The following is a 23,577-nucleotide window of genomic DNA, read 5'->3' as shown; positions in this document are numbered from 1 at the left end:
GCGGAAAATTTATAGTTCTTTGTTTGAAAAATTATGATGTGCGCGCGAAAATAAACCCTATTACCTGCCAGATCCGCCAACGTCTTTTTAAACTTGGCGCGTAATTTCTAACTAACAGTTTTCAAGATGGCGTATGTGCCAATATGGCCGTACGACATAAATTTAAATATTAACGGCAAAAGTCAGTAATGTATAGTAAAGAATGAGCGTGTTATCTCATATTGAATAATAAATTTATGTTCGTTGATCCATTAATAAAATATTTTCGTATGTTATTCTTAACAATTTCACAGTGCACCGTAGCTTTCATACCAAATTTTAATATGTCATGATTATGGCGCATACCACTCATTCTCATAGATTAAAGTTGACACCGTCCCAATTTATTTCGCGCCTATGAAAAAGCATTCAATACATTATTCCCATTGCATCGCTGTTGCAACAATGATTAAAAACAGGCGGCCGTTGCATGCAACTTGTTTCAATATTCACCCGTCGGTCGGCGTGATGACGTTCATTAGCAGCCATCTTGTTTGGCCCAAGTTACCGATATTTAATTTCACAGGCTTTTACAAAAGTGGCAAGTATAAGGCGAAAGGAAGTGATTCGGGGGCAGTCAATCTGAACATTTTTTTTATTATACTACTAATGGAAATTCGCGAAAAAAAAGCATCTTCATAGAAACTTTGACGGTCACGTAACATTTTTTACTATGTAGAAGAAAATTTTATGAAACACCCATTAAACTATGTCATTTATACCTTGTATGAAACAATATTCAATATTCACAATAATTTCCGAAAAGTACTTACTTATCATATTTTCTACTCACAAACAATGCAAACAGTTAATCTTGGGCCACAGGTGAAACATCATCATACGTACCGTGTAATTCCGTGGGCTTTATTGCGTGGAATCAAATGGGGACTACCGTTTTTTTGCTCACCAGTTGGCGCCACTGTCGCTGAGGTCAAGAGGTACCATAGCTGTCAAACTTATCAAAAGAGACTGTATCAAATTGGCGCGAAATAAAGTTTTAAAATTTTGAATCTTATAAGCTTATTAATTATAAAATAACTATAATCACATCGAGTTACTATGCCGCAATGTAGTGTAGATCCGTTATGTTTGGAAAGAAAAGGAGGACTTATGTTAACAAGTGATAAAACTGTTCTAAAACAGTGGCATGTGAAATAATTATTATCCGACAATCTCTTGTTTGTGAAAATCATTATAACCAATTTCAGAAAGAACATAATGTAAATAAGGATTAGGCATTTAATAAATACAATAAAAATAAAAGAATTACACACTGATTTAACTTTTATTTATCCTTTCCGTTTAAACACACTGCTATACAAAAAATATAACACATTAGTAATCCACACAATGAATGCTGGTTGAGTTGTTAGTTGAAACTAAATAATGGTAGTATAGTATACAAGGCCCCTGTTTCACAATGTCTGGTTAGGCGCTACCTGTCGGATAAAATACATGCTGTCACTGTCTAAAAAATAATAACAGAGAGTGACAGCATGTATTTTATCCGTCAGGTAGCCACTAACCAGACATTGTGAAACAGACCCTAAGTATTATATTATTTGTGGGGGTGTCAGTACCTGCACCTGGCTCACTCGAATGGAGCCTTTGTGCATATCGCCTTAAGGTCTAAACTCCACTCCTAAGCTTGGACCATTTCCTACCACGCTGGTCCTCTGCAGGTTGGTGGGTTCGAAAATCTAGATGTGCAGGTTTTATCACGATGTTTTAACTAACCGTAAGAGCGATGGTATACATTGTACATAAATTCCAAAGTACTCATTGGTGATAATATCTAGATCTGGAGTTTAATTTTTAGTGTTCACACTGCTATACAAAGTTTCTGAAGGCCACTCAACAGTACACTGAATCATTTTGTTGTATGATGCTGTCCTCTACGTTTCCAACCAAGTTACTGTTACGGTCATAGTCTTGGTATCTGTAAAAAGAAAAAACATAGCTGTTACCTAAGCAAACAAGCATACACTTCGTAAAAAATAAGTTTGTAAACAGTAAACAAACTAACCTCGAAATTAGCTGCTCTTTGAGACTGCTTATTTTTGCGCCTCTTTTCCTTAATTATTCAGCTTTCAACGACAAATAATCCATATTTGCGATAAGCAAAAAGAGATCACTTTTCAACAGGGAAATGAACGAAAATATAATTTATCACGAAGCCCGCCAAACAAATTATATGAAAAGTAAAATGTCACTTGACCTCAGTGCACACCAGCGCCCCTAGCGGCAAATTCACACGCGTTAGCCCCCATTGCATTGGCCACATGACTGCATGTTGTACAGTGCGACAAACTTATCTGTTCCGGTGAGAGCGAACTTAATTGATCCATATCTCATTACTTACCGAATTATATGTATATTGATATATATTAGATGGGTTTATTAAAATGAAAAGGGCAAATTACCACTACGTACAAATTAATAATCTTATAGAATGAAGAAATATTAGACATTTTCGTGAGCTCTCACCGGAACAGATAAGTTTGTGGCACTGTACCTACACCACCACGCCATATGTCATCATTAGATTATATATCTATTATTATTACTTAGCATATAGAAATGGCTTCTATTAATATTTTTAATATGTTTTTAGTTAGAATACAATTTTGTTAGAATCATGAGAGGCTCCTTACAATTTCCTAGACCCCTAAACCTAACAATAAGTCTGTGATATCGTAACCTTGGTAAAATTAACAAAAAAAAACTCCATACAATAATCTATATGTATTTATAGTCTTTATCGTGGAATCCGCTTGATTAAAAATTAGACAAAAAGGGTCCCTTTACAATTACTCGAATTTTAGTTTCAGGCGTTCTAAATGCAGAACCTACAGAATTGTGTAGATATTCGCACTTGACCGCTTTCCTTCCACCTGTTCATAATATTGCAATATATGAGTATAAACTAAGCCTTGTACGTGTTTCGGCATAATTTATTGTACATAGGGCCTCAACGCCTTTCGACCCCATCAAACGATTTTCACTCTTGCCTTCATAATAATTAGGTTTGATACTGTGTGCGGTTTCGAGCGTAGTTTGCTCTGAAATGAGGTATATTTTAGACAGGAGAGCGATATACGAGGACGTGCTATCAAAATATGATGTGTGTTTATTATAATAATGTGTTGACAGTGCATTTTGTGTACATTTTTGTGTTTTCACAGAACCAAGGGCATCAGAGGACTACACAGTGACTGTTAAATCTTTTTTTTAATCTCAGATACTAAATTGATTCATGTGTCGGAATTTCGTAAATGGATCTTTTTCTGCGAGTCACCTCTGACTACCCCTTCGGGGATTACAGTCGTAAGCATATTTTCTATGCATTTATGTATGTATGTATACCTATGTGAACTTTTTCATTGTTAGCGAGTGTATGAAATGGTCCCCATCAATCGCTGGGTCTTCCATACGAAGTTTGATACTTACCTGCTGGAATTTTGTATGGAAGATCAAAAAACATGACCATATTTTGTGGATCATGTGGTTATTTCTTCGGTAGAATAACTTTTGTATTTTAGAGGGTCGACACCTGATTTTCAACAATCTGAAAATAGCTACCTATATATTTCTCATTATGTAGCTATGTATGTGTAAACTCTAATTAATAGCTTTTAAGAACCATATCACAATGAAACCTCGTATTTTAGAATATAGTCGTTTATTGGTTATTTTCAAGGACTTTATTAGCATTTTCACACACAAATATAAATACATTAGCTAAAACGAAACCATACCGCGATCTACCCGACTACCTACAACTCCATCTATGAGCACTATATATGAGACTTAGTAACTTTGAACTTATTTTTCTGAACAGTATGTAATAAATCTTATATGGCTGATGCATTCATAATGGAAACTAGATACCTACGTAGTTCTTCCACTCCAACCTCGCTTGTCTCACTAATTGATGTGAAAGCCAGTGAATAGAGCCATTAGATCGGCATGCCTTCGTGTTATATGGGAAATATTAGCAAGCAACCATATTTTAATGCAAACGAGAATAGAGATAGAATAGTAGATTTGTGACTTTATTCATTGGGATAATCGTTCTAAGTTTCATAAGGTTGAACTAAAATGAAATAGATATACTTAAGTAAAATTGTACTATAAATAAGTAAAAATCGTATTAGATATAAGCAAAAAGTTGAAAAGATGCTCGAGGAGTTTCTTTTGCCTTTGTGAAATGGTGGTAGTGTAATAGGTATTATGACTTTTGAAAAGTAATTGTAATATTCTACGTCGAAAAAATAAACGATTTCATTTCAAATGGTTTTGTCAGTAAACCAAGTGCCGTTTTTCGCTTTGTTTTTGTATGTGAATATGTGACAAAACCATCTTGTTCGTAGGTATATTGTTAATAATTTAGTAAGTGACTATATTTATGTAGGTATCCCGATTAGAGTCTGTCGCTGATTGTCCAGTTTACTAAAAAGTCGAAAAAACCTATCTAAATTTTCAAAGAGGTTGTAATATTTCGGACACATACCGGCTACGGCTGAAAAATCTCTTTTTGTTAAAAACACGGTGGGCTTACATATTTTAATAAGCCGAGGGAACTTTCATACGATGATACCATCCCCCGTAAATAACGGTTGCCTGTGAAATTAATTTCACCTTTTCTTTCTAAAGGAATTTTGATAAAAGGCGCCCCTTATTATTTTGTCTTCAGCCGGTCTGAAGGAACGGTTGAAGCTAAAATTATTACGTCGTTTCGTAGTTGGGCAGTTCTTCTTTTTAACCTACATAATCGATAAAAAATTATCCCGAATTTGAAAAAAATAACTTTAGCTTTTTGGTGAACTCTTATAATTTTTATGATAGCTACATTTCTATTCTATCGAAAAAGGTGGTTGGCCGCGAAGTTTAAGTATTTTTTCAAGATTTTCAGAACATAATACGTGGATAAGGCAAAGAAAATTACACCTTCGTCACAGAATCTTTTATTTTATTTTAACGAAATAGTCTTCGTCGATTAAAATGAAACTTTTTTGATACGTTAATAAACAAAATACCATTTTAGAAAACATATGAAAGAATGGATTTTTAGTAATAACAAAATATTTATTAAGTAGTTATTACCACTCTGTCACAATTTCAGCTAAAATGAAGCTTGTTTTTGCTATAAATATTTTTTCGCTACTAATTACAGTAAAAAATTAACAGCATAGACGTTAACATCAATGACTAAATTTAATATGATTTTTCCAAAGTTGCACTATTTATAACATAACATATAAACGACCAAAAATAAGTTGACTACCAGGAGACACCAATCGTTACAGAGTGGTAAACGATGTGACATAGTTGTTATTCTATTGAATATGCGGCAGCGTTTTGGAATAAAACAGTTTTATTTAAAAATAATAATTTAGTAACTTACATATAAATCATTATGGTTTCAAGTTAGTCAAAAAAATTACTGTAGATATCTTTATTATTAGTATAACTAATGAAATCACACTTGAGAACCTCTGGAGAGTGAAATATCCGTATTTCAGGAACTTAAAGGACAAATTTGTTCCAACTACATAAAATAATGTTTATCTGCACAATTAATATTTTCGGCAACCTAAAACTTAAGTAACATAATGAAAATTACGTAATTTGTTAAAATTTTAATCAGCCATATTTCGAAAATACAGCAGTGGCTCTTAGAACTTGAAAAAAATACTCTTTCCATTTTAAATTACCTTAGAAGCTGGAAGGACTTTAATGTTATCATCAAACATCCGATAAATCATTCTCCACCATATTAAACAGTCTACCACATTCATCGTCTGTTCTTGAGAACAATAGCACGAAATTAGCTTTTTCACTAACGAAACTTTTTATTAATGAAGCGCAAGTGTATTGGACGTTCCTTTCGCTTCGTACTTTAACCAAAACGTGTAGTTTCTCTTCAATTTTTCTTTGATGAATATTCTCAGGTTGGAGTGTTTGGTAAGAATGTGACAGATTTGTCGTGTGACAGAGGGGTAAAATGTGTTGCAAAGTCGATTAGCATTTAAACAGTAACATAAAGTGTAATATTCACATGTTGATTTCAAAGTAATTGTTATTACCAATGAGTAAATAACAAAATAATAATTTCATTGTATTTTATTTTAACAATTACCTACGTGACGAAGCTGTCGCCGAATAAACACACGCACCTCCTGTCACACTTTGCGGGTGGCCGATACGCGGTGTCTGGATCTCAAAGGGGAAATCTTACCAAGGGGAAAAGGAGACCTTAAACTCAGATCGATGGCAATAAGGACGAGTGGCTCAAACAAATATTTTAAATGGCAACCTACGTGACAGAATGTTACTACTAAAACATTAGGTAGTAAGAGACAAATTTTCAACATTTTTTTTAAATATTTCAGAAATCATTTAAAAATATATATTTTGTTTTACTAAATAGGTAATATCTTCTGGAGTTTAAATAAATTTTTATATTTTATGTTGTCATATATATTTTTTGTAACATTATCGAATATGCGCAGGATGAAGTGGCGGGAGACAGCCAAGATTCGTATGAAATACTCCTCTGTCACGCGGATTTACCACTCTGTAACGTAATTTTAAATACAAAAATATAAATTTATATTTTTGTAAACGTGCACAGCCGTTGTGTTTTTAGTACAATGCACGCTGAAATATAAATAAATAAATAAATATTTGTAAAACTCATGATTTTTTCTTCACAACTGATGGAGACTAAGTTATGTAGGTTAAAAAGAAGAACTGCCCAGTTGCAATCTTACGATTGTACTTTTTTAATTTAGCCTAACTTATGTAGAGGTATTATAAGTAAAGTGAATTTCATTTGAATCATCACAAGGCAATGAGTTCTGAAAGTAATAATAATACTATTTCTTACCAATACCAACAAGTAATAATAAAAATATTGAATTAGTTACTTTACCAGTCGCTTGGTAGATTAGTTAGGTTGATTAGACGACCGAATGGCGTAGTGGTTAGTGACCCTGACTACTGAGCCGATGGTCCCGGGTTCGATTCCCGGCTGGGGCAGATATTTGTTTAAACACAGATATTTGTTCTCGGGTCTTGGATGTGCCTGTAAAATGGCAATAGGCCCGCCCCCTATTACAATGGGACTAACATACACTCTGGCGAAAAGTGGGTGCAGCAATGCACCTCTGCCTACCCCGCAAGGGAGTACATTAGTACAAGGCGTGAGTGCGTGTTTTTTTTTTTTTTTTTTTTCGTTTGGTAACTTTATCTTCGGTAAAGTAAACATGAATAAGTAGACGTATTCACATGAAAACAAAAGGAAAACACACAGCACTAAAATAAATGGTGACATGTAATTTTCTTGAAATTCAGCGGAATCAATATGCTTATTCACGCGCTACTGATCTCTTTGAAACATATTAAGTATTATTCTTATTGAAATATTCTTCACTTGAGACCCATTACACGTAGGTAGTTACTTAATAATATTTGCCATCGCAAGGTATTTTGTATAAGATTGAGGTCATATAAAATAAATTATGTATTTTTTCATTTAGTTATTGTATTTCTTATTTGTATATTTATGGTCTGGACACAGAAAAAAGATATTTATTCTTTAATCTTATCTATCATTAAGCTCAACATAAATATACTAAGTTTGTAGGTCATAAAAAACACCTTCTGGATTCCGTATAGTATGTCATCGTAATATTCTCTCTAAGTACCCATACTATTAATCTATTAAACAACGACTGGAGCAAGCAAAGTCTAAAGCGCTTCCAAATAGCGTCATAAAATAACCACAACCCTCGGGGCCAGTTCTACTAAACAGTCTTATTATAAAACATAACACTCTGGCAAAAAGTGGGTTGCAGCAATGCACCTCTGCCTACCCCGCAAGGGAGTACATTAGCACAAGGTGAGTGTGAGTGTTTGTTTTTTTTTATAAAACTAAGACTAAACATATTTCTGGTTTAAACCCGAGTTTAGACTGGCTGATTTAATAGACGGTATGAAATCTCTAGACTATAACCGGTTCCAAACCAGATCTATCTTTAGTCTACGTTTTATAATAAGGGGATATAGTGCGAGTGAATAGCAAATGAATTTCGGTCTTTGTATAGGTACGATATATTTAAAAGTTACTTATGCAAATATTATATATGATTAAACGAACTTACCTAAGTGAAGTTCGATCAATATTATATGAGTGGTTTCATTTGAAGATATAAATAACTGTGTAGTACTTTGACCTGTTGGGCAACAATCGCACGTTTTAAAATCACTCGATTCTAATTCGATAACTACTTTTTTCCCATCACTACTACTCCCTACCCCCTGACCGCCCAGCTTGCTGTCCTCATTCTTTTAAAGTAAGTATATAACCTGAAATCGCGTGTCTGATTCAAAACTTTCAATGGGTTTTGGGTGGGAGGGTATTTATATCTTCAAATGAAACCACTCATATAATATTGATCGAACTTCACTTAGGTAAGTTCGTTTAATCATATATTATATTTCGTGGTTTCATTATCGATATAAATAACTGTGTAGATGTTCAGAGCCAAAGTTTTGATTCAGGTCATTTGTTAATAACTGCTAGTTTATTGCTAATGAAACACGAGATTCTAATTCATAATCACAATGTATTTATTTTTATAAATCACATCATTATCATCGGAGGTAGGCACATAGGTACATAAATCAAATATTTACAATACACCCTGAGGTAGGTAATAGTAAGTTCTTAATTACTAAAATTTTAGTTTTAGTTACTGGGTACATAATATATTTATATTATATAATATTATATTAGTGCAAATTGAAACAGATATCAATCGTGATTAACTGGAACTATTATTGGGAATACAAACAGCTTTGGCAAAGTTGCTTTGTTGAAGCAGTGGTCGTTTATAATATTTTGCAAAGGTGGACGAGGACGCAGTCCAGCCAGCTGTTTTCCTGATGAGATCGAGAGAGAGGCCAGCGGAGTGCGCGGCGGACGTGGCGGCGTGGCGCGCGCTGTGCGCGCTGAACACCACCGCGTCCACCCCGCTCTCCTGCAACACTTGCTTGATCCACCTGCTTATTGACTGTGCTGTGGCGTTCCTATGAGGGCGCTTCACAGTTATTAAGAGGTGGTCTGAACTTGTTGATCTCAGTTCCTTTGTGAAGGATATGTAATCAACAAGTGTCGTCGCTGGACAGATATCGAGATTATCATTAAAATATGGAAGGTACAGCACTGGTTGGTCGCGTCCTGGTCCTGATGTTTTAATTAAATCAACAATATTAATTTTAACACCGCTATCACTGATTATAATGTTACTCAACTTAATCAACGAAAATGTTTGTACCCTGTGAGCCGTACAAAGAGCTAATAAGCATACTAATTTCTTAGTTAACTTCTCTAACGAAAGTTCTGTATGTGGAGTCCACTTGGATATGTGACTCAAGACTATTTGCGGATCCCAAGTGTTCGCATATTTTGGTAAGGAAGGTCTAGACCTAAATACACCTTTAATCAGTCTTTTTATAGATTTATCTTGGGAAATATCATTTCCTAGTAACAGAGACAATGCTGACCGAAAAGAGTTGATAGTGCCATAGGATGCACCGTTGTTATATTGATCAGTGAGAAATTTAATTATAATTGATGTCGAAGAATCAAATTTTTCATGATTATTTGTGTAACAGTATTGCCACCATTGATTAAAACAAACGCTATATTGTTTTAATGTGCTTTTTGACAAAGAAGCTATCATTAGGTCGATGGCCTCCGGTGGGCATCCGCGGCGAGAGAACGCGAGCCGGAGAGCAGCGCCGCCCCCAGGGTAAGTGTCTGGTGCAGTGGGTGGCGCCGTCTGAAACGGGATGATAGCAGACTTGGGTTTGGATGAAAAATTACTATTTCAGACACTAAAATGTCCATTAATTTGGGATACCACGGTTGTCCTGGCCACATAGGAAATACGAGAATTCCCGTAGCTTCGTCGTGAATAATTTTCTGGATACAGTTCAAAATTAAGCAGAAAGGGGGGAACGCATAAAATAGCTTAGGCTGCCATGAGATTGTAAATGCATCTACGGCTACCGCATCGGGATCTTGATACCACGACACATAATCGCGACATTTGGCGTTAGTGCGAGAAGCGAACAAGTCTAACTCGGGTCTGCCGAGCTGTTGTACGATATACTCGAATGCGGAATTTGATAACTCCCATTCTACATCGGAATTTATCTTTCTCGATTCTTCGTCGGCTTCGACATTTTCCTTTGTGTTAATGTAGGAGGCGTGTAACCAAATATTTCGCTTTTCGCACCACTGCCATATGTCACGTGCAAGTGCATTCAAATGTGGGAATTGAATGCCACCCATTCGATTAATGTAGCTAATTGCCGTAGTGTTATCTACTCGAAGCAAGATAGAACAGCCGAATCGGTTTTTAGCAAAGCATTTTAAAGCAAAGAAAACTGATAGTAATTCAAGGTAATTTATGTGGTAGCCTAATTCTTCATCTTTCCAGCCCCCATTCACTCGTGTGTCATTAGAATATGCCCCCCAGCCTGTGCGTGAGGCATCGGTGTATATAGTTAAATCAAAGCTAGGTTGTTTGATAGGGTTATTTACTATGAGCACATTATTGTTCCACCAATAAAGATCCTGCAAAATTGTAGGCGGGAGATCTACTTTCTGATCATACGACTTATACTTTTGCAGCAATAAATATTTTTCTCTTTCTAATATTTTGGTATACAACCAGCCGTATCGCATAGCTGGGCACGCTGACACAAGAGTACCAATTAGTTTGGAGAATTCGCGTATTGTAACAGAGGGCAGGCTTAGAAATTTTTGCACGAGTTGCAGAATTTTTTGTCGTTTATCTATAGGTAAGGATAATGTCATGTCTGTGGTGTTATATATGAAGCCCAGAAACTTACAGCTTTGTTGAGGTTGCAGGGAGCTTTTGTCATAATTTATTACAAAGCCAAGGCATTCTAATAATAATATGGTTTCTCGAACATTAGCAATGCACTCATTATAATTGCGACCTAGACACAGAAAATCGTCTAAATAATGGACAGATTTATATCCTTTTGATCGTAGATGGGTAACTACTTCCTTTGTTATCTTAGTGAAGCACCTAGGTGCTATGGCCAGCCCGTAGGGCATAGCGTTGAACTCATAGGTATACGGTTCGGCAGAGCCGGGTGGTATGTACTCAAAACGCAAGTATTTTCGATCTTCGACAGATATAGGAACAAGTAGGTATGATTCCTTGAGATCAATATTCGCCATGTACCAGTTTGGTTGAAGCAATTTGCAAGCAGTTCTAAAATCTTCCATTTTAAAATGATTTTTAGGTATAAACTTGTTTAAAGATTTTAAATTAAGAATAAATCTTTTGCTGCCGCTAGCCTTAAGTGCTAAGAAAGTTTTAGAAATATACTGATCAGGTATTGGTTCAACGTGAGATATAGCACCTAATTCTAAAAGATTATCAATAGCCCATGACATTTCCATTTGTTCTGTAAGAGACTGATGGTTATTAGGCTTCATTGTTTGATAAGGTTGTGTGACGAATGGAATAGTAACACCTGTTTTAACCCAATTTAACACAATATTGTTGTTGGTGATATTAAGCCAGCAATTATGATAAAAGGCAATACGACCAGAATGTACCTGCATCAGGGACGAGTTGGGACACGCGACCTGCCCTGCGGCGGCGGCGGCCTGCTGGTCGCGGGCGCCGGCGCCGGGCGGCGCGCACTGGGTGGCGGCCTCCGCTGTCCCCCGCGCCCCCCCCGGCTCGGTGGGTATGGGTACCGAGGAGGGCCCGTCCAATTTCCCTGGAACTGGGAAGGTCTGGGTCCTGAGTGGCTGGACGTGGTGGCTTTCGGAGGTTGTGGTGTCTTCCTTATTTGCATTCCTTGTTTTTCTATAGTATTTGATGCTTTAATCTTCTCAGTCAAATTATTACCAAACAAAGTTTCGTCCCGTACACTGTCTTGAATGACGTTCAGGAATGGCTTAGTAAGCCCAGATGCGAGCATTTTGATTCGGCCTTGTGTCTCCATAAAATGCAAATCGCATAGCAACCGACAGCCATCACTTAATACTCTAACGGCCTCCACTTTATTATTTGTCGTCATCAGCGTCGTCAGTGCTCTGCTGATGGCCGTGATGCCCGCGCCAAGTTGTTGCTGGGCAGACTCCACTTTTTTATCACGTGACTTGACCATCTCGTTGGCTGTCGCGGAGACTTCAATGTTAAGTTTCGGCGCCTGCAGCAGTGTGCAGTTGCTTGGAACCAAGTACTGTTTTAAAATTTTGTCCTTCGCTTCTTTGGACATACCTTTTTTAAGTAAGGGCTGCCATAATTGGCATAAATTTTGGTGTATTTCCTCGCCAAACGTAGGTCCCACGTCCGTAGCTTCCCCGAGAGCTTGTAAAATATCGGGGTCTACGTCCGTCGTTGAAGTGGTGGGCTCGGCGCCCGTGGGCTGGTCGGCGACCGCTGGGTCTGTGGCCGGTGGAGGCTCCGTGGCCGACGCTGTTGGCTCGATGATCAAGTCCACTGCGTCTTCTGAGGGCGGCTCCGCGGAGCCAGCCCTTAAATCATCTCGGAGATCTGGAGGAGGGTCCATGGTCTCGATGATAGCCTCCTGGTCTCGGTCGAGCACCAGGGTCTCGCTCCCTGAAGGAGAAGAAAGTGTAAATCAGATTTGATTTGAAAACGCCGTGTTCATAAAATGAATCTATGGCGGGTAGTTTTGAAATTTTATTTGCCGTGTTCAATTTTGAATCTATGGCAATATAAAACCGGCATGAACGTTTGTAACTAAACAGATCATTGTCGGCTAGGTTTCAGTAATTGGTATCACAAGCACTTCGGAACACTTAATAATATTGTATATGGGACAATATGGGTACTTACTGTAGTCATTTTCTGGGAAATCATCCGAAGATGAACTCAACCGCAAACGTCGTCGTTTCCGTCGATCTTTATCCATGTACTTTTTAATTTTATTGTTGTAATAGTCAATCCTTTCTTCGTAGGTTCTTTTAGACATTTCTAACTTGTTGACTGTCGCCCGCACGGAAAAAGAATGAGGACAGCAAGCTGGGCGGTCAGGGGGTAGGGAGTAGTAGTGATGGGAAAAAAGTAGTTATCGAATTAGAATCGAGTGATTTTAAAACGTGCGATTGTTGCCCAACAGGTCAAAGTACTACACAGTTATTTATATCGATAATGAAACCACGAAATATAATACCAAAAGTTCATCAATGTACGTGTATTAACCAATTACTAATGATCACTATACCTAACTAAACAATGCAGCCTTCAGACAGAAACGACAATGAGTAATGTTGTGGGGATTTATACTTACCGATAAATCTTAATTATGATTTACATAAGTACCACAGTGATCGAATAGAACATTAACAAAGAGTATGAAGTGTTATGCTATACGCATATCAATGAAAATTATAATTTTGTTTGGTTGATATGTATGCACCTATATGACTAGAAAACTGTTATTAAATTACTTTTTTCCCCTCTCGGTTAAAATTTACATCAGTATCCTAAAAGGCCACACCTAAACTCGCCAGTACCAGAATGACGCAAACCCGTTAATACTTTATGGGAGGAACAAATCTGCTTAGCGCCCTCTCTGCTCGCAGTAAACCACAGAATGCAGCGTCGGGGCTGACGGCACATTACCGGGGCTCGACTACGTAGCACGGATACGAGTGACGTGTCACCTGTTCCTTTAAAGGTCACAGCACACATAGCAACTCGGAAAGGGGTCGTGACCGTATCAATTTGAGCCGTCCTCGTCCTGGGGACAAGCTCGAGGTGAAAGGCGATACGGTGACGTTACGTTTATGTGTACTGTGCCCTAATACGTCCAGCGCACACTGGGCAGTCAGTGAAGGACTCTAATCTGTTGTCGAACGCTAGTCAATATATACAATAGAATATACAATAGCTCCGCAAATATTAATAACGTCCTCTGAGAGCCTAGTAAGAGTTTTAGAAGAACTGTTCGAGCACTGGAAACTTAAGGCGAATTCGTATGACGTTGCGGTCGCCTTAAATTATTTTGTTTATGTTTTTACTCTTGAAGATTTTGGCGGTAATTCCTCAAAGTATATTTACACAATAGGCCTTTTTCAACGCGGTACTTATGCATGTTGTGTTGTTGCGGTCTGTCCGTGCGGCAATGCCCCAGCTTATATGCTTAGCGGTTCACCTGTTTTAAATCAAAGGGCTGCTGCCTGCGACCCCGCCTGTACGCGACCTGCTACCGTGTTACCATCGCTCATTAGCAATTAACAACCTTGCTTATGTATGTGTTAAATCAGTAAATATTTTTTGGTCTAACAGATGTTTGGAATGCTTAAAACATGTTTTGTAAATGAAGTACTTAAGTGGTTAAAATGGCAACACTGTCATTGGATAATCAACCAACACAGAGTGTTTACATTGATGGCCCCCACCAGTGTTCAAACTTAAATAGAATTTAAACTTCTCAAATGTTACATAAGATCAATACTTTGTCCAGTTCCAAGAAGGTCTTAAGCTGAACGCTACGCAACACGAAATATTAGGTACGCAACCTTAAAAATATTTAGGTAGATTTCCCGAGAGTACAATAAAACTCCTCTTTGGTGCGATATTTAGAGAAAATGATTGGATTTTTTTACCCCCCTTCATCTAGGTAAGTACCAGGCAGAACGACGCAGGAGTTCCTCTAGGTTGACAAAAACGTGTTGGTGAGTCTTGTTTAGCGCAGCATCGGTACCGCTGCGAAAATGTTTGTTTCCTAACGTTCAGTAACCCCTTTGTACTAAAACTGTTCCTAGTTAATCCGGAAGTGGTTTTCATTCCAAATATCCTTCCATAAAACTAGCTAACTTTGCGTAAATCAAGAAAATTTTACAACCGCTCCCTCACGCTAAAACTCAATAAGCCATATAACCAGAAATAACTATCCTAGAAAGGTGGCCCTGTCTCTAATTCTATACAGAGGCCGGCAAACCGCTTGATTTAGCAATAAACACTTACTTCACAACCTCATAGGACTCAATTTCCCTTGGCCGTGTTTCATCTGTAAATTGGTTGGCTGGAATGAGAAGACATGTCTCGGCTAGCCTCGTAACTTGCATGTTATGTGAACTGCACTCCTGTCATTTTCTTGTGCCCTGGTACTTTTCAGCTGGGAAATTGAGCGGAAATTGGGTTTGCTGGGTTCTCAATGACATCCGGTGCTTTTGAGTGTGACTTAGTTACGAGTGTGTTTGTTTTTTTTAATGGCGTAATAAGTGTAGTAGAATTATTGTGTAGGTAGAACGAGATAACGAGTTGTTGAATACAGTGTGCATATAATTTAATTAAAATAAGGTGGGTGGTATTAGTTAAGACACAAGAACAAGACCAAAGTTGAAATTTTTAGAAATAATGAATCAAACATCTAGGTTTAATGATAAAAAATATTTAAATTAAAATGTAATGTTTCAAAATTTCTCATTATCCAATAAACATCGTGCAATAAAGAGTTAAATAAATAATAACAAGTATGAAACAAAGAACAAGAATTAAAATAGTACCTACATCGACCGTTTTAATTTTCATTCAGATGTGATCATATCCAGGTGTAATTGAAAATTAATTATAATTTTATCTCCGCAACAACTCTTAAATTTTATGCACATACATTCTGATAGATGCTTTAAGATTTTTCCATCCGATTTTCATTTTAGTTGTATCTCTCTCTTTACGTTGATGTCCTCGAAGCATAAATTAACACCATGCTCTAAATTTGGTATCTATGATGTATTTTAATTGAAAATGTGCAGTTTCTTTAATTATTAACTTACGCGAAATAAATAGATTTAATCACAACTTTACTATTACCTAGTTACTTACTTATAAAGATATTACCTAGTTACTTACTTATAAATATTTTTGCACTTGCTTCATCTTCTGTGTTACATTACAACAATGCCTCTGAGAAAATCATCATAATAAATAATATTTTCACAACCAAAATATCCCTACCTCCTGATTGGTCCACAGCGATCACGTCCAGAAATTGAAACACCGTGCGCCCATTGGCCCGCACGGGGGTAAATTGCCAGGCAATAATGGTACGTGCATAATCCGGATCGGCAATAATCGGATATGCGCTTGTGCCAGGGCCCTATTCCGGCATTCGTGTCGTGCGCGCAATTTACGGACGACATGGAATATGATAGTGATATGTCGTGTGGTTACGGAATTTTGCACAGTATTTATCCCGCAGTCGATATGTAGAGTGTAGAGGTGTTATAAGTTTGACATATATAATATATTATGTTGTCTTGACTACGTGGTTAAAAGTCAACGAATAGATTAATTCGAATGTGTTTTATTTCTTAATATTTTATTTTATTTTCTATTTTAATTTATTGCATGGAAAACCAACAGCTTTATACTAATAACAAGTTAATATTATTTAAACATAAATAGACGAAAAGCTAATTATAGGTTTTCGCATATGGAGACGATATAACAATAACAACACATACTCACCTAATAATAAATTCTACTTAGATTATACTTATGCTACTTATTTATTTGGTATCTATTACGTAATAAAGTTAGTTATAATATGTTTTCTAATAGAACATAAGCTGCCGCTAAAGAGGTCCACACTATTACTATTACACATCTGGTTAAAAGTATTACTAGCTCTTACTAAGAATGAATTTTGTCTGTAGTTGCTGTTACATTGAGGAATACTAAGAAGCGGTCTGTTACGCGTTCTTCGCCACGGAACTCTTAAACCAAGTTTACCTAGCAGATCCGGACAGTCAACGTAACCTCGAAATATTTTAATTAAATAAATTATATCGCTGATATCCCTCGATTCATCATCATATGATATCATTCGATTTTGATTGTTTGGAGTAATTTTTCATCATAAGTAGGTACTTCATGTACTTATAATTATTTCATTATAAGCGTTTAAAACTTATGCGCTAAGTTCTCGTTATCTTTTTAATTTAACATATTTAGTTCACTTTGAAACCTACTCCTTCATTGGAAAATTCAAAAAAATATTCTTACAAAATATTGCGATCTCCTATCGATAATATACCGACCAATCGAAACTCTATCGGCCACCGCAATAGCCCATCCGACCGGGTTCTATCTAATTGTTTACGCCCGGCCCGATCCGGTTCAATTAATATCCATACCGAGGTACAGTATGGAGCCGGTTTGATTAATTCATAAGGCCGGAGTGAGCGCTGCCAGGGAATGTGCAAATGGCATGGCGCACCACAGGGCTGATTTTCGGCCCGCTTTTGTTTCTTATCAATTTTACACTAGTAAAAACTTTCAGAGGCGGGAAGAATATTTAGAATGACAAGTAGAATCTCGTATTTTTGCTCACTGTACCACTTTTGCAACACGTAATTTACTTGTTTGTAATGTTCTCTTTAAAAAATGTGTGCTTTCTTTTCAGTTATAATTTATAATGCACTCAATGGTCCTTTCACTTCACACATACTTATATACTTCATCAAATACAAAGTATATATCAGATAGACTTTTGTTTAGGTTCCCACTAGGCGCAATTCTAGCAGCAGTAGGTATACATACGTCCTATTTGCAAACGGCTACACAGAGGCACAATGGGCCATTCCATGTTTTATTAATTTCATGGCGAGACTCTGTGTGCACATTGTCTGTGGTCGTTTTTTTTTTCTGTGGTTAAAATTTAATTGGGCAAAGGCTCCACTGCCTGTTATGCCAAACGATGTTTCTTTTTTCCAGATTTTAGTTCAGATTGAATGCATTATGATGAATAATTAAATAGATAACATATAACATACATAAGTAGGTAGATGGGATTGCTGGAAATTACTTCTTTACTTATTGATAGACGTCAGGAATTTCACCGATACCACCACTGTGTTCTACATAAAAAGTTAAATGAAGGTGTAACCAAAAACTAAAATCGGATGGTATCCTACTATTTTAGGTACTTACCATGTTTAAAATAATAAGTATCATCCGCGTCCTAAAGTACCAGGCTAGGTGAAATACGTGTATAATCTGCATTTAAGACGAATAAATTTATCGAATTACTTTATAGGTTGGCACTACGGAATCGCCTTCTTAGCATTTATAGCCCATCTCTAGAGAATTATGGTATCCTAGTACTCGTACTTAACTAATTTGGTTAAAGATAATGTTCTTGCTAAGGAGATAAGACAGAGCCGTGCCAAATAGCCTATCTTTGGAAATTTTCAAGGTGGTTTATTTAAATTTACGTGGTAGTGATTTCTAGTAGATATTTTAAGAAATATAACAATTTTATTAAGGTTTATGATAATTTATTTCCTGTAAGAATATTACATCAAACATTCACTTGAAATGGGAACTGAAATGTTTATGTTACTTAGGTGTTTATTAAAGTAGGTTTCTTAGGTTCAAGTGATTTTATACAAGCTAAACGTGCTAGAACCGTAGAAATTATAACTTACTGACATAAATTGAAAGTAAAACACTAAAGTTGGGTACATTTTGTGTAACAGGCACCTCGTATTGTATAGTTGTATACAGAGGTACTACGTGACCGTTATTAAATGATGGTAATTTATGTTGCCTACCTGAGTTAGTTTACCCAAACTTACAAAGCTGTCTCAGTATTGATCTCTAGGTTTAGCTATCCAAAATACGACATTGTTAAAAGTTAATTACGTAACCAAATGCTGATAATACATTCACGATCAATGAAAAAGTTCCAGTGACAAGAGCACCTAAGCGGTAAAGACTAGCTTAGTGACGCTGTCTGTAATATTGAAGTACGGTGGCCTGCGCCTAAAAGTATACAGGCGGAGTTTTTAAAATAGCGATCCCTGATGATGAAGGGACCAGCTACATCTGTTATAAATCCGGGGACGTGATGTGTGTGATGTGTGTAGCAGTGGTGTTTATGTGGATGTGCTTGAGCAGCATGTGAGCTTGAGATCGCTATTTTAAAAACTCCGCCTGTATACTTTTAGGCGCAGGCCACCGTACATTTAGCAGCGCACAAAATATGACCAACTAAAAAAGTTAATAAGTATCTTAATCTACAATTAAAAATTTGGGTCATTTGGTATCGACATTTTGTAAGTGGAGCTTTTTCATTGCTAGCGAGTGTATTTTGTACCTCACAAATAAAATTGAATAATGTTTATCAAAATAGAATATCAAATCTCGCCCTGTAACTTCAGTCTGGATATCAATGTTGGACCTACATCAAACGTTTGACACTTGCGTTATGCTGTCAAACTACCTCTATCATAGCGATATCGATATAACGTACGAAGGTTCAATAGAGAATGGTGATACAATCCTAAGGGTCACTCTATTTGACGAAAAACTAAGGTTTGGAGCGCTGCTGCGCGAGGCACGACCATGGAAGTAGAAAATAAGACGGAAGGAATCTCTCTAAGCAAAAAGTGAGGCACCCATTGTTGCGCACATACACACTCAAAGTAAGTCAGTCCGCCACCGCGCGCTAATCATGTCGCACCTACTCACCCACACTAATGAATGAATGCTGTGACTCATTTTTTAGATAACGAGATTCCTTTCGTTTTTATTTTTACTTCCATGGCCACGACTATATCTCGTTGTATTAAACGCATAATAGCATTAAGTCCACCCATGTTTGTATGTGTGCAATAAAGAATTAAATAAATAAATAAGCGTGCCGATTGCACGACATCTTCTTCGACGCTTTCTTTCGTTTGTTTTTCGTCAATATAGAATGACCCTGCTGGAGTCTACGAATAATTCGTAGCCAGGAGTGTTGTTATTTATAAGAACTTAACATGAATTTTCACTTTGATGTGACGACGGTTTACTTTCACTTAATAAAGATACGTAGGTATTTAAGAGAATAGTTAGGTACACCGTACTCACTTACACAGCGTTAGTATCCAAGCAAACCGTACCGAAATGATGTAAGTATGACCATAGAATAATGAGTACTGGTACTACTGTACTTGTTATTCTATGGCGTGACTAGGGGTCAGTTTTATCATACACTACACGTACGTATTTAAATCAAATTACAGTCATTTGGTACACAACGTTTAACACCATTTCCCTAAATTGGGAATTCAAAATAATTTCCAAACAATTAACCGTGTCAAACTGTCAACCAACCTCATGCGGGCAAACACAGAAAAAATAAAAATTCAAACCTTGCAAAAAAACGGCCAGTACAAAACGGCTGGCAAAAAACGGCAAAGGTTTTACTTTATACAGCCTAGTGGGTATGTATTAAGCCCATCTACACGTTTGAGGCCGCTCGGCCGCCTGGCTGTTTGATCAGCAGCCATGCGTGCAGGACATGATGTGAGCATGTAGGTTGAGGACTCGACAACTAAAACCTCCTTTATTAGATATAGACAGGCCGGTTACAATATTTGGTAGAACTTCTTCCGTTTCTAAAAAATATTCGATTTTGATATCTTGGAATCTTGGAGGTTAAAGTGGAGAAGATTACTTATTTAAAAGTAGATTAGAAATGAGAGCTAACTTATATTTAAAAAAGGCTTCCTTTGCCTTTACACTGTGTTTCATGATTAAATCGGTTTTGTTTCACCATTCAAGGTATTTTTAAATTTAATAAAAATAAATTAAATTAAATTAAGTATTTAAACAAAAGATTTTTTATTTAATCAGAATAAATCATGCACGATTAGGAGAGATTGATAATCCTATAATTTAGCAATGTCGGTTAATAAAATTGCGTGGCTTTTTATGACTATTATGGTATCAAATTACGATGAAAATTGGAGGCCAATTTTATGGTTCAAGTGTTCTATCAATAAATCACAGGTACCAGGGTAACATAACGACACAGGTGTATCTAGAAGCTAATACCTTTATTTGTTCATCGCACCTGCCAGGCCGGGTCGGCTGAAAAGGGTCAGCAAACAACGGACGGACCAAAATAGCAGTGTTCAAAGAGGTTCGACTATTTTATTATAATTAATCACTTGCAAAGATTTTTGTTTTTACTTCTACAAACCTGGTATTTTAGCTTGGAGTACTTACCTAAAGCTCAGTTACATTATTTGCTATGTTCGTTGCAAAGTTAGATACTTAGGTAGATAGTCTTGTAGTATTAAAAGTTTCAAAATCGTGTTCGGTAGATACAAAATAGCAGTGTCCATCATTTGGATTCCTAGTAAAAAGAAAATTTTATCAGGAAATACGTCAAACCATGAAATTAAGTTAAAAATTCAGAAAAGGTTTTAACGGATTCTATTTTTATATTTAGTTAAACAGAAAATTCCGGAAATGTCGTAAAAATTCTCACCGTAAATTTGTGTTCAAGGAAATTAGCGACCTGAATATTTTAAATTATTATCGGTATTTTCAGATGTTCGTGGATAAAATGAAGCCGAAAGCAAAAAGAACATTTTTTTGTTCTACCTATATTGCTGTAGGAGTGTTGAAGTACAGTCAGCTGCATTAGTAGCTATACCAATGACAAAGGAATAAAGAGAGGACCTGGCATAAAAATCGGTACTTAAAAATATATCGACGTCTCTTTTTAACTTATTGGTGTTATCCTACGTAAAAAAAGGACAACAGTAGTTTTGTCTTTGCCTAAAATTACAACATTGCGACCGTTCGCCATGTTGATTGACATCCAAACACAAGGTACTTCAGCTGTCAAACAATTTGTTTGTTTACATTTTTCAAGAAAAAAGCCGCCATTTTAATTGAAACCAAAGTTTAGGTAGGCGCATTTTTTTCGTGGTTATGCCATGTCCTCTCTTTATTCCTTTGTCAATGAGCTATACACTTTTGTACCTTGTCAAAATACCTACTAAACAAAACGTCAATGTTTGACAATGAAGCAGTTAGTGAGTTTGACATGTATACGCATTATACTTCAAGCACAACGCTACGTAAAGTAACAATACAGCTGACGACCGAATGGCGTAGTGGTTAGTGACCTGACTACTGAGCCGATGGTCCCGGGTTCGATTCCCGGCTGGGGCAGATATTTGTTTAAAGACAGATATTTGTACTCGGGTCTTGGGTGTTGATATTTATATTTAGTATCTATCTATCTATGTATTTGTGTAGATATATCAGCTGTCCGACACCCATAACACAGGTTCTGCCTAGCTTGGGGTCGGATGGCCGTGTGTGAGATGTCCCCACATATTTATTTATTTATTTACAGCTAGCAAAACTATTAAAAACTTCCGAAAATTTTCTATTTCCACACCGAATTTCAAATTTATGTTCGCTGACCGGGCAGCATGTTCAACGAAAATTTAATAAAGTTTAAAGTCTGCTGTCTGGCAAACAACAAAAACGATCCCGTGCTAAGAAAAAGTCAGCATTTCTTCCCAATCCTTGACTTGACTTTGTGTTTCCTGCTGCCCTGGTAACTAAGTTGGGAACTGGAAACTTTCCTGACACAGTTATTTTTAAGAAAGCTTGAACTTCTTTATTTTATTTTTAGTGAGTAATAGTTTTTCAGCATTTCATAAAAGTTTGAAGCCATCAGCTATTATTTAATAATGATTGTTTGTATTTTTAGACTAGGTGAAGTGCGATCGGAAATAAGCATCTGCTTGATGGAAACATCTCGGAGTCTTCCCGATAAGCAATTAGAGTTGAGCGGAGCTGTCGGCAGCAGCTGACTCTCCGACTGGCCTTAAAACAGCTCTCTGGTATTATTGTGATGGTGCCTACCAATTTGGATAATATTACACCTTTAGGTTGGTTCTACCGTACCAACTATTTATTATTAGGTAGAAGCAGGTAGTAATTATTCTAATGACTCATTTTAAAATAGTTACATTCAATATTAAAATTTTGTTCGAGATTTGAGATGTCGATAGGCCTCTAATTCACTACTGACATAATTCTGATACTGTTATAAGTCGGTAAAATCAGTTTCCATACAACTTTGTTCTTTTGTTCCTTCAAAAATTCAAAAGCAAGGAAGCTGATTAAATATCCCGAATTCCAATCCCTATAATTATGTCGATTGCATCTTATCTATGTACTTAGGACTTGAGCTAAATTGCTCTTGTCTTACAATAGACACAAAATTATGCAAATGAAAAAACTGTGATACTAAAAATAAACGCTAAGTTAAAATAATTTAATCTTCCACCATAAACTTAATTTTAATAAAAAGCCGAGTTCAAAGGTTGGAATAAATTAATTTGTACCAGGAGGACAACCGGGACGGGAAGTGTAGATAAACTCTGGAGAGATCGGGACGGCCAACTTTATTCAGTGGTCATGCTAATGAGTTGATGCCACCTCTTGTTGAGCCATTCGTTCCTGGTACTTTGCTAATTGCTAACGGAAATTTGTTTTAGGGAACAAATGGAAATAAAATCTCGGCTCCTGTCGAAACGGTTTTAGAAAATATTGTTGTAGTTACAAATTTGTTTTGGATGTGAATTGACCGATGTATGCCGATGCAGTTTTAAACTAGTTACACGAGAACAAAATG

The 23,577-nt window shown here is 36.6% G+C and overlaps 2 protein-coding genes across 2 annotated transcripts in view; one reads left to right on the top strand and one right to left on the bottom strand.

Moving 5' to 3' along the window:
* Window positions 1–23,577, top strand: part of LOC105395578 (uncharacterized protein CG3556) — a 99,885-nt gene that overhangs the window by 33,136 nt on the left and 43,172 nt on the right. The window lies entirely within an intron of this gene.
* On the bottom strand, window positions 11,716–13,133 carry LOC125489735. Its single transcript, XM_048626585.1, has 2 exons — window positions 12,966–13,133; window positions 11,716–12,725 (listed from the first exon to the last, which is right to left on the bottom strand). Exons 1-2 carry the CDS (start codon window positions 13,099–13,101, stop codon window positions 11,716–11,718), a joined length of 1,146 nt encoding a protein of 381 aa, XP_048482542.1. The 5' UTR covers window positions 13,102–13,133.

Source organism: Plutella xylostella, chromosome 16 (assembly GCF_932276165.1).
Source record: "Plutella xylostella chromosome 16, ilPluXylo3.1, whole genome shotgun sequence".
In the NCBI taxonomy this organism is placed as follows: Eukaryota; Metazoa; Arthropoda; class Insecta; order Lepidoptera; family Plutellidae; genus Plutella; species Plutella xylostella.
This window is presented reverse-complemented; position numbering and strand designations above follow the sequence as displayed.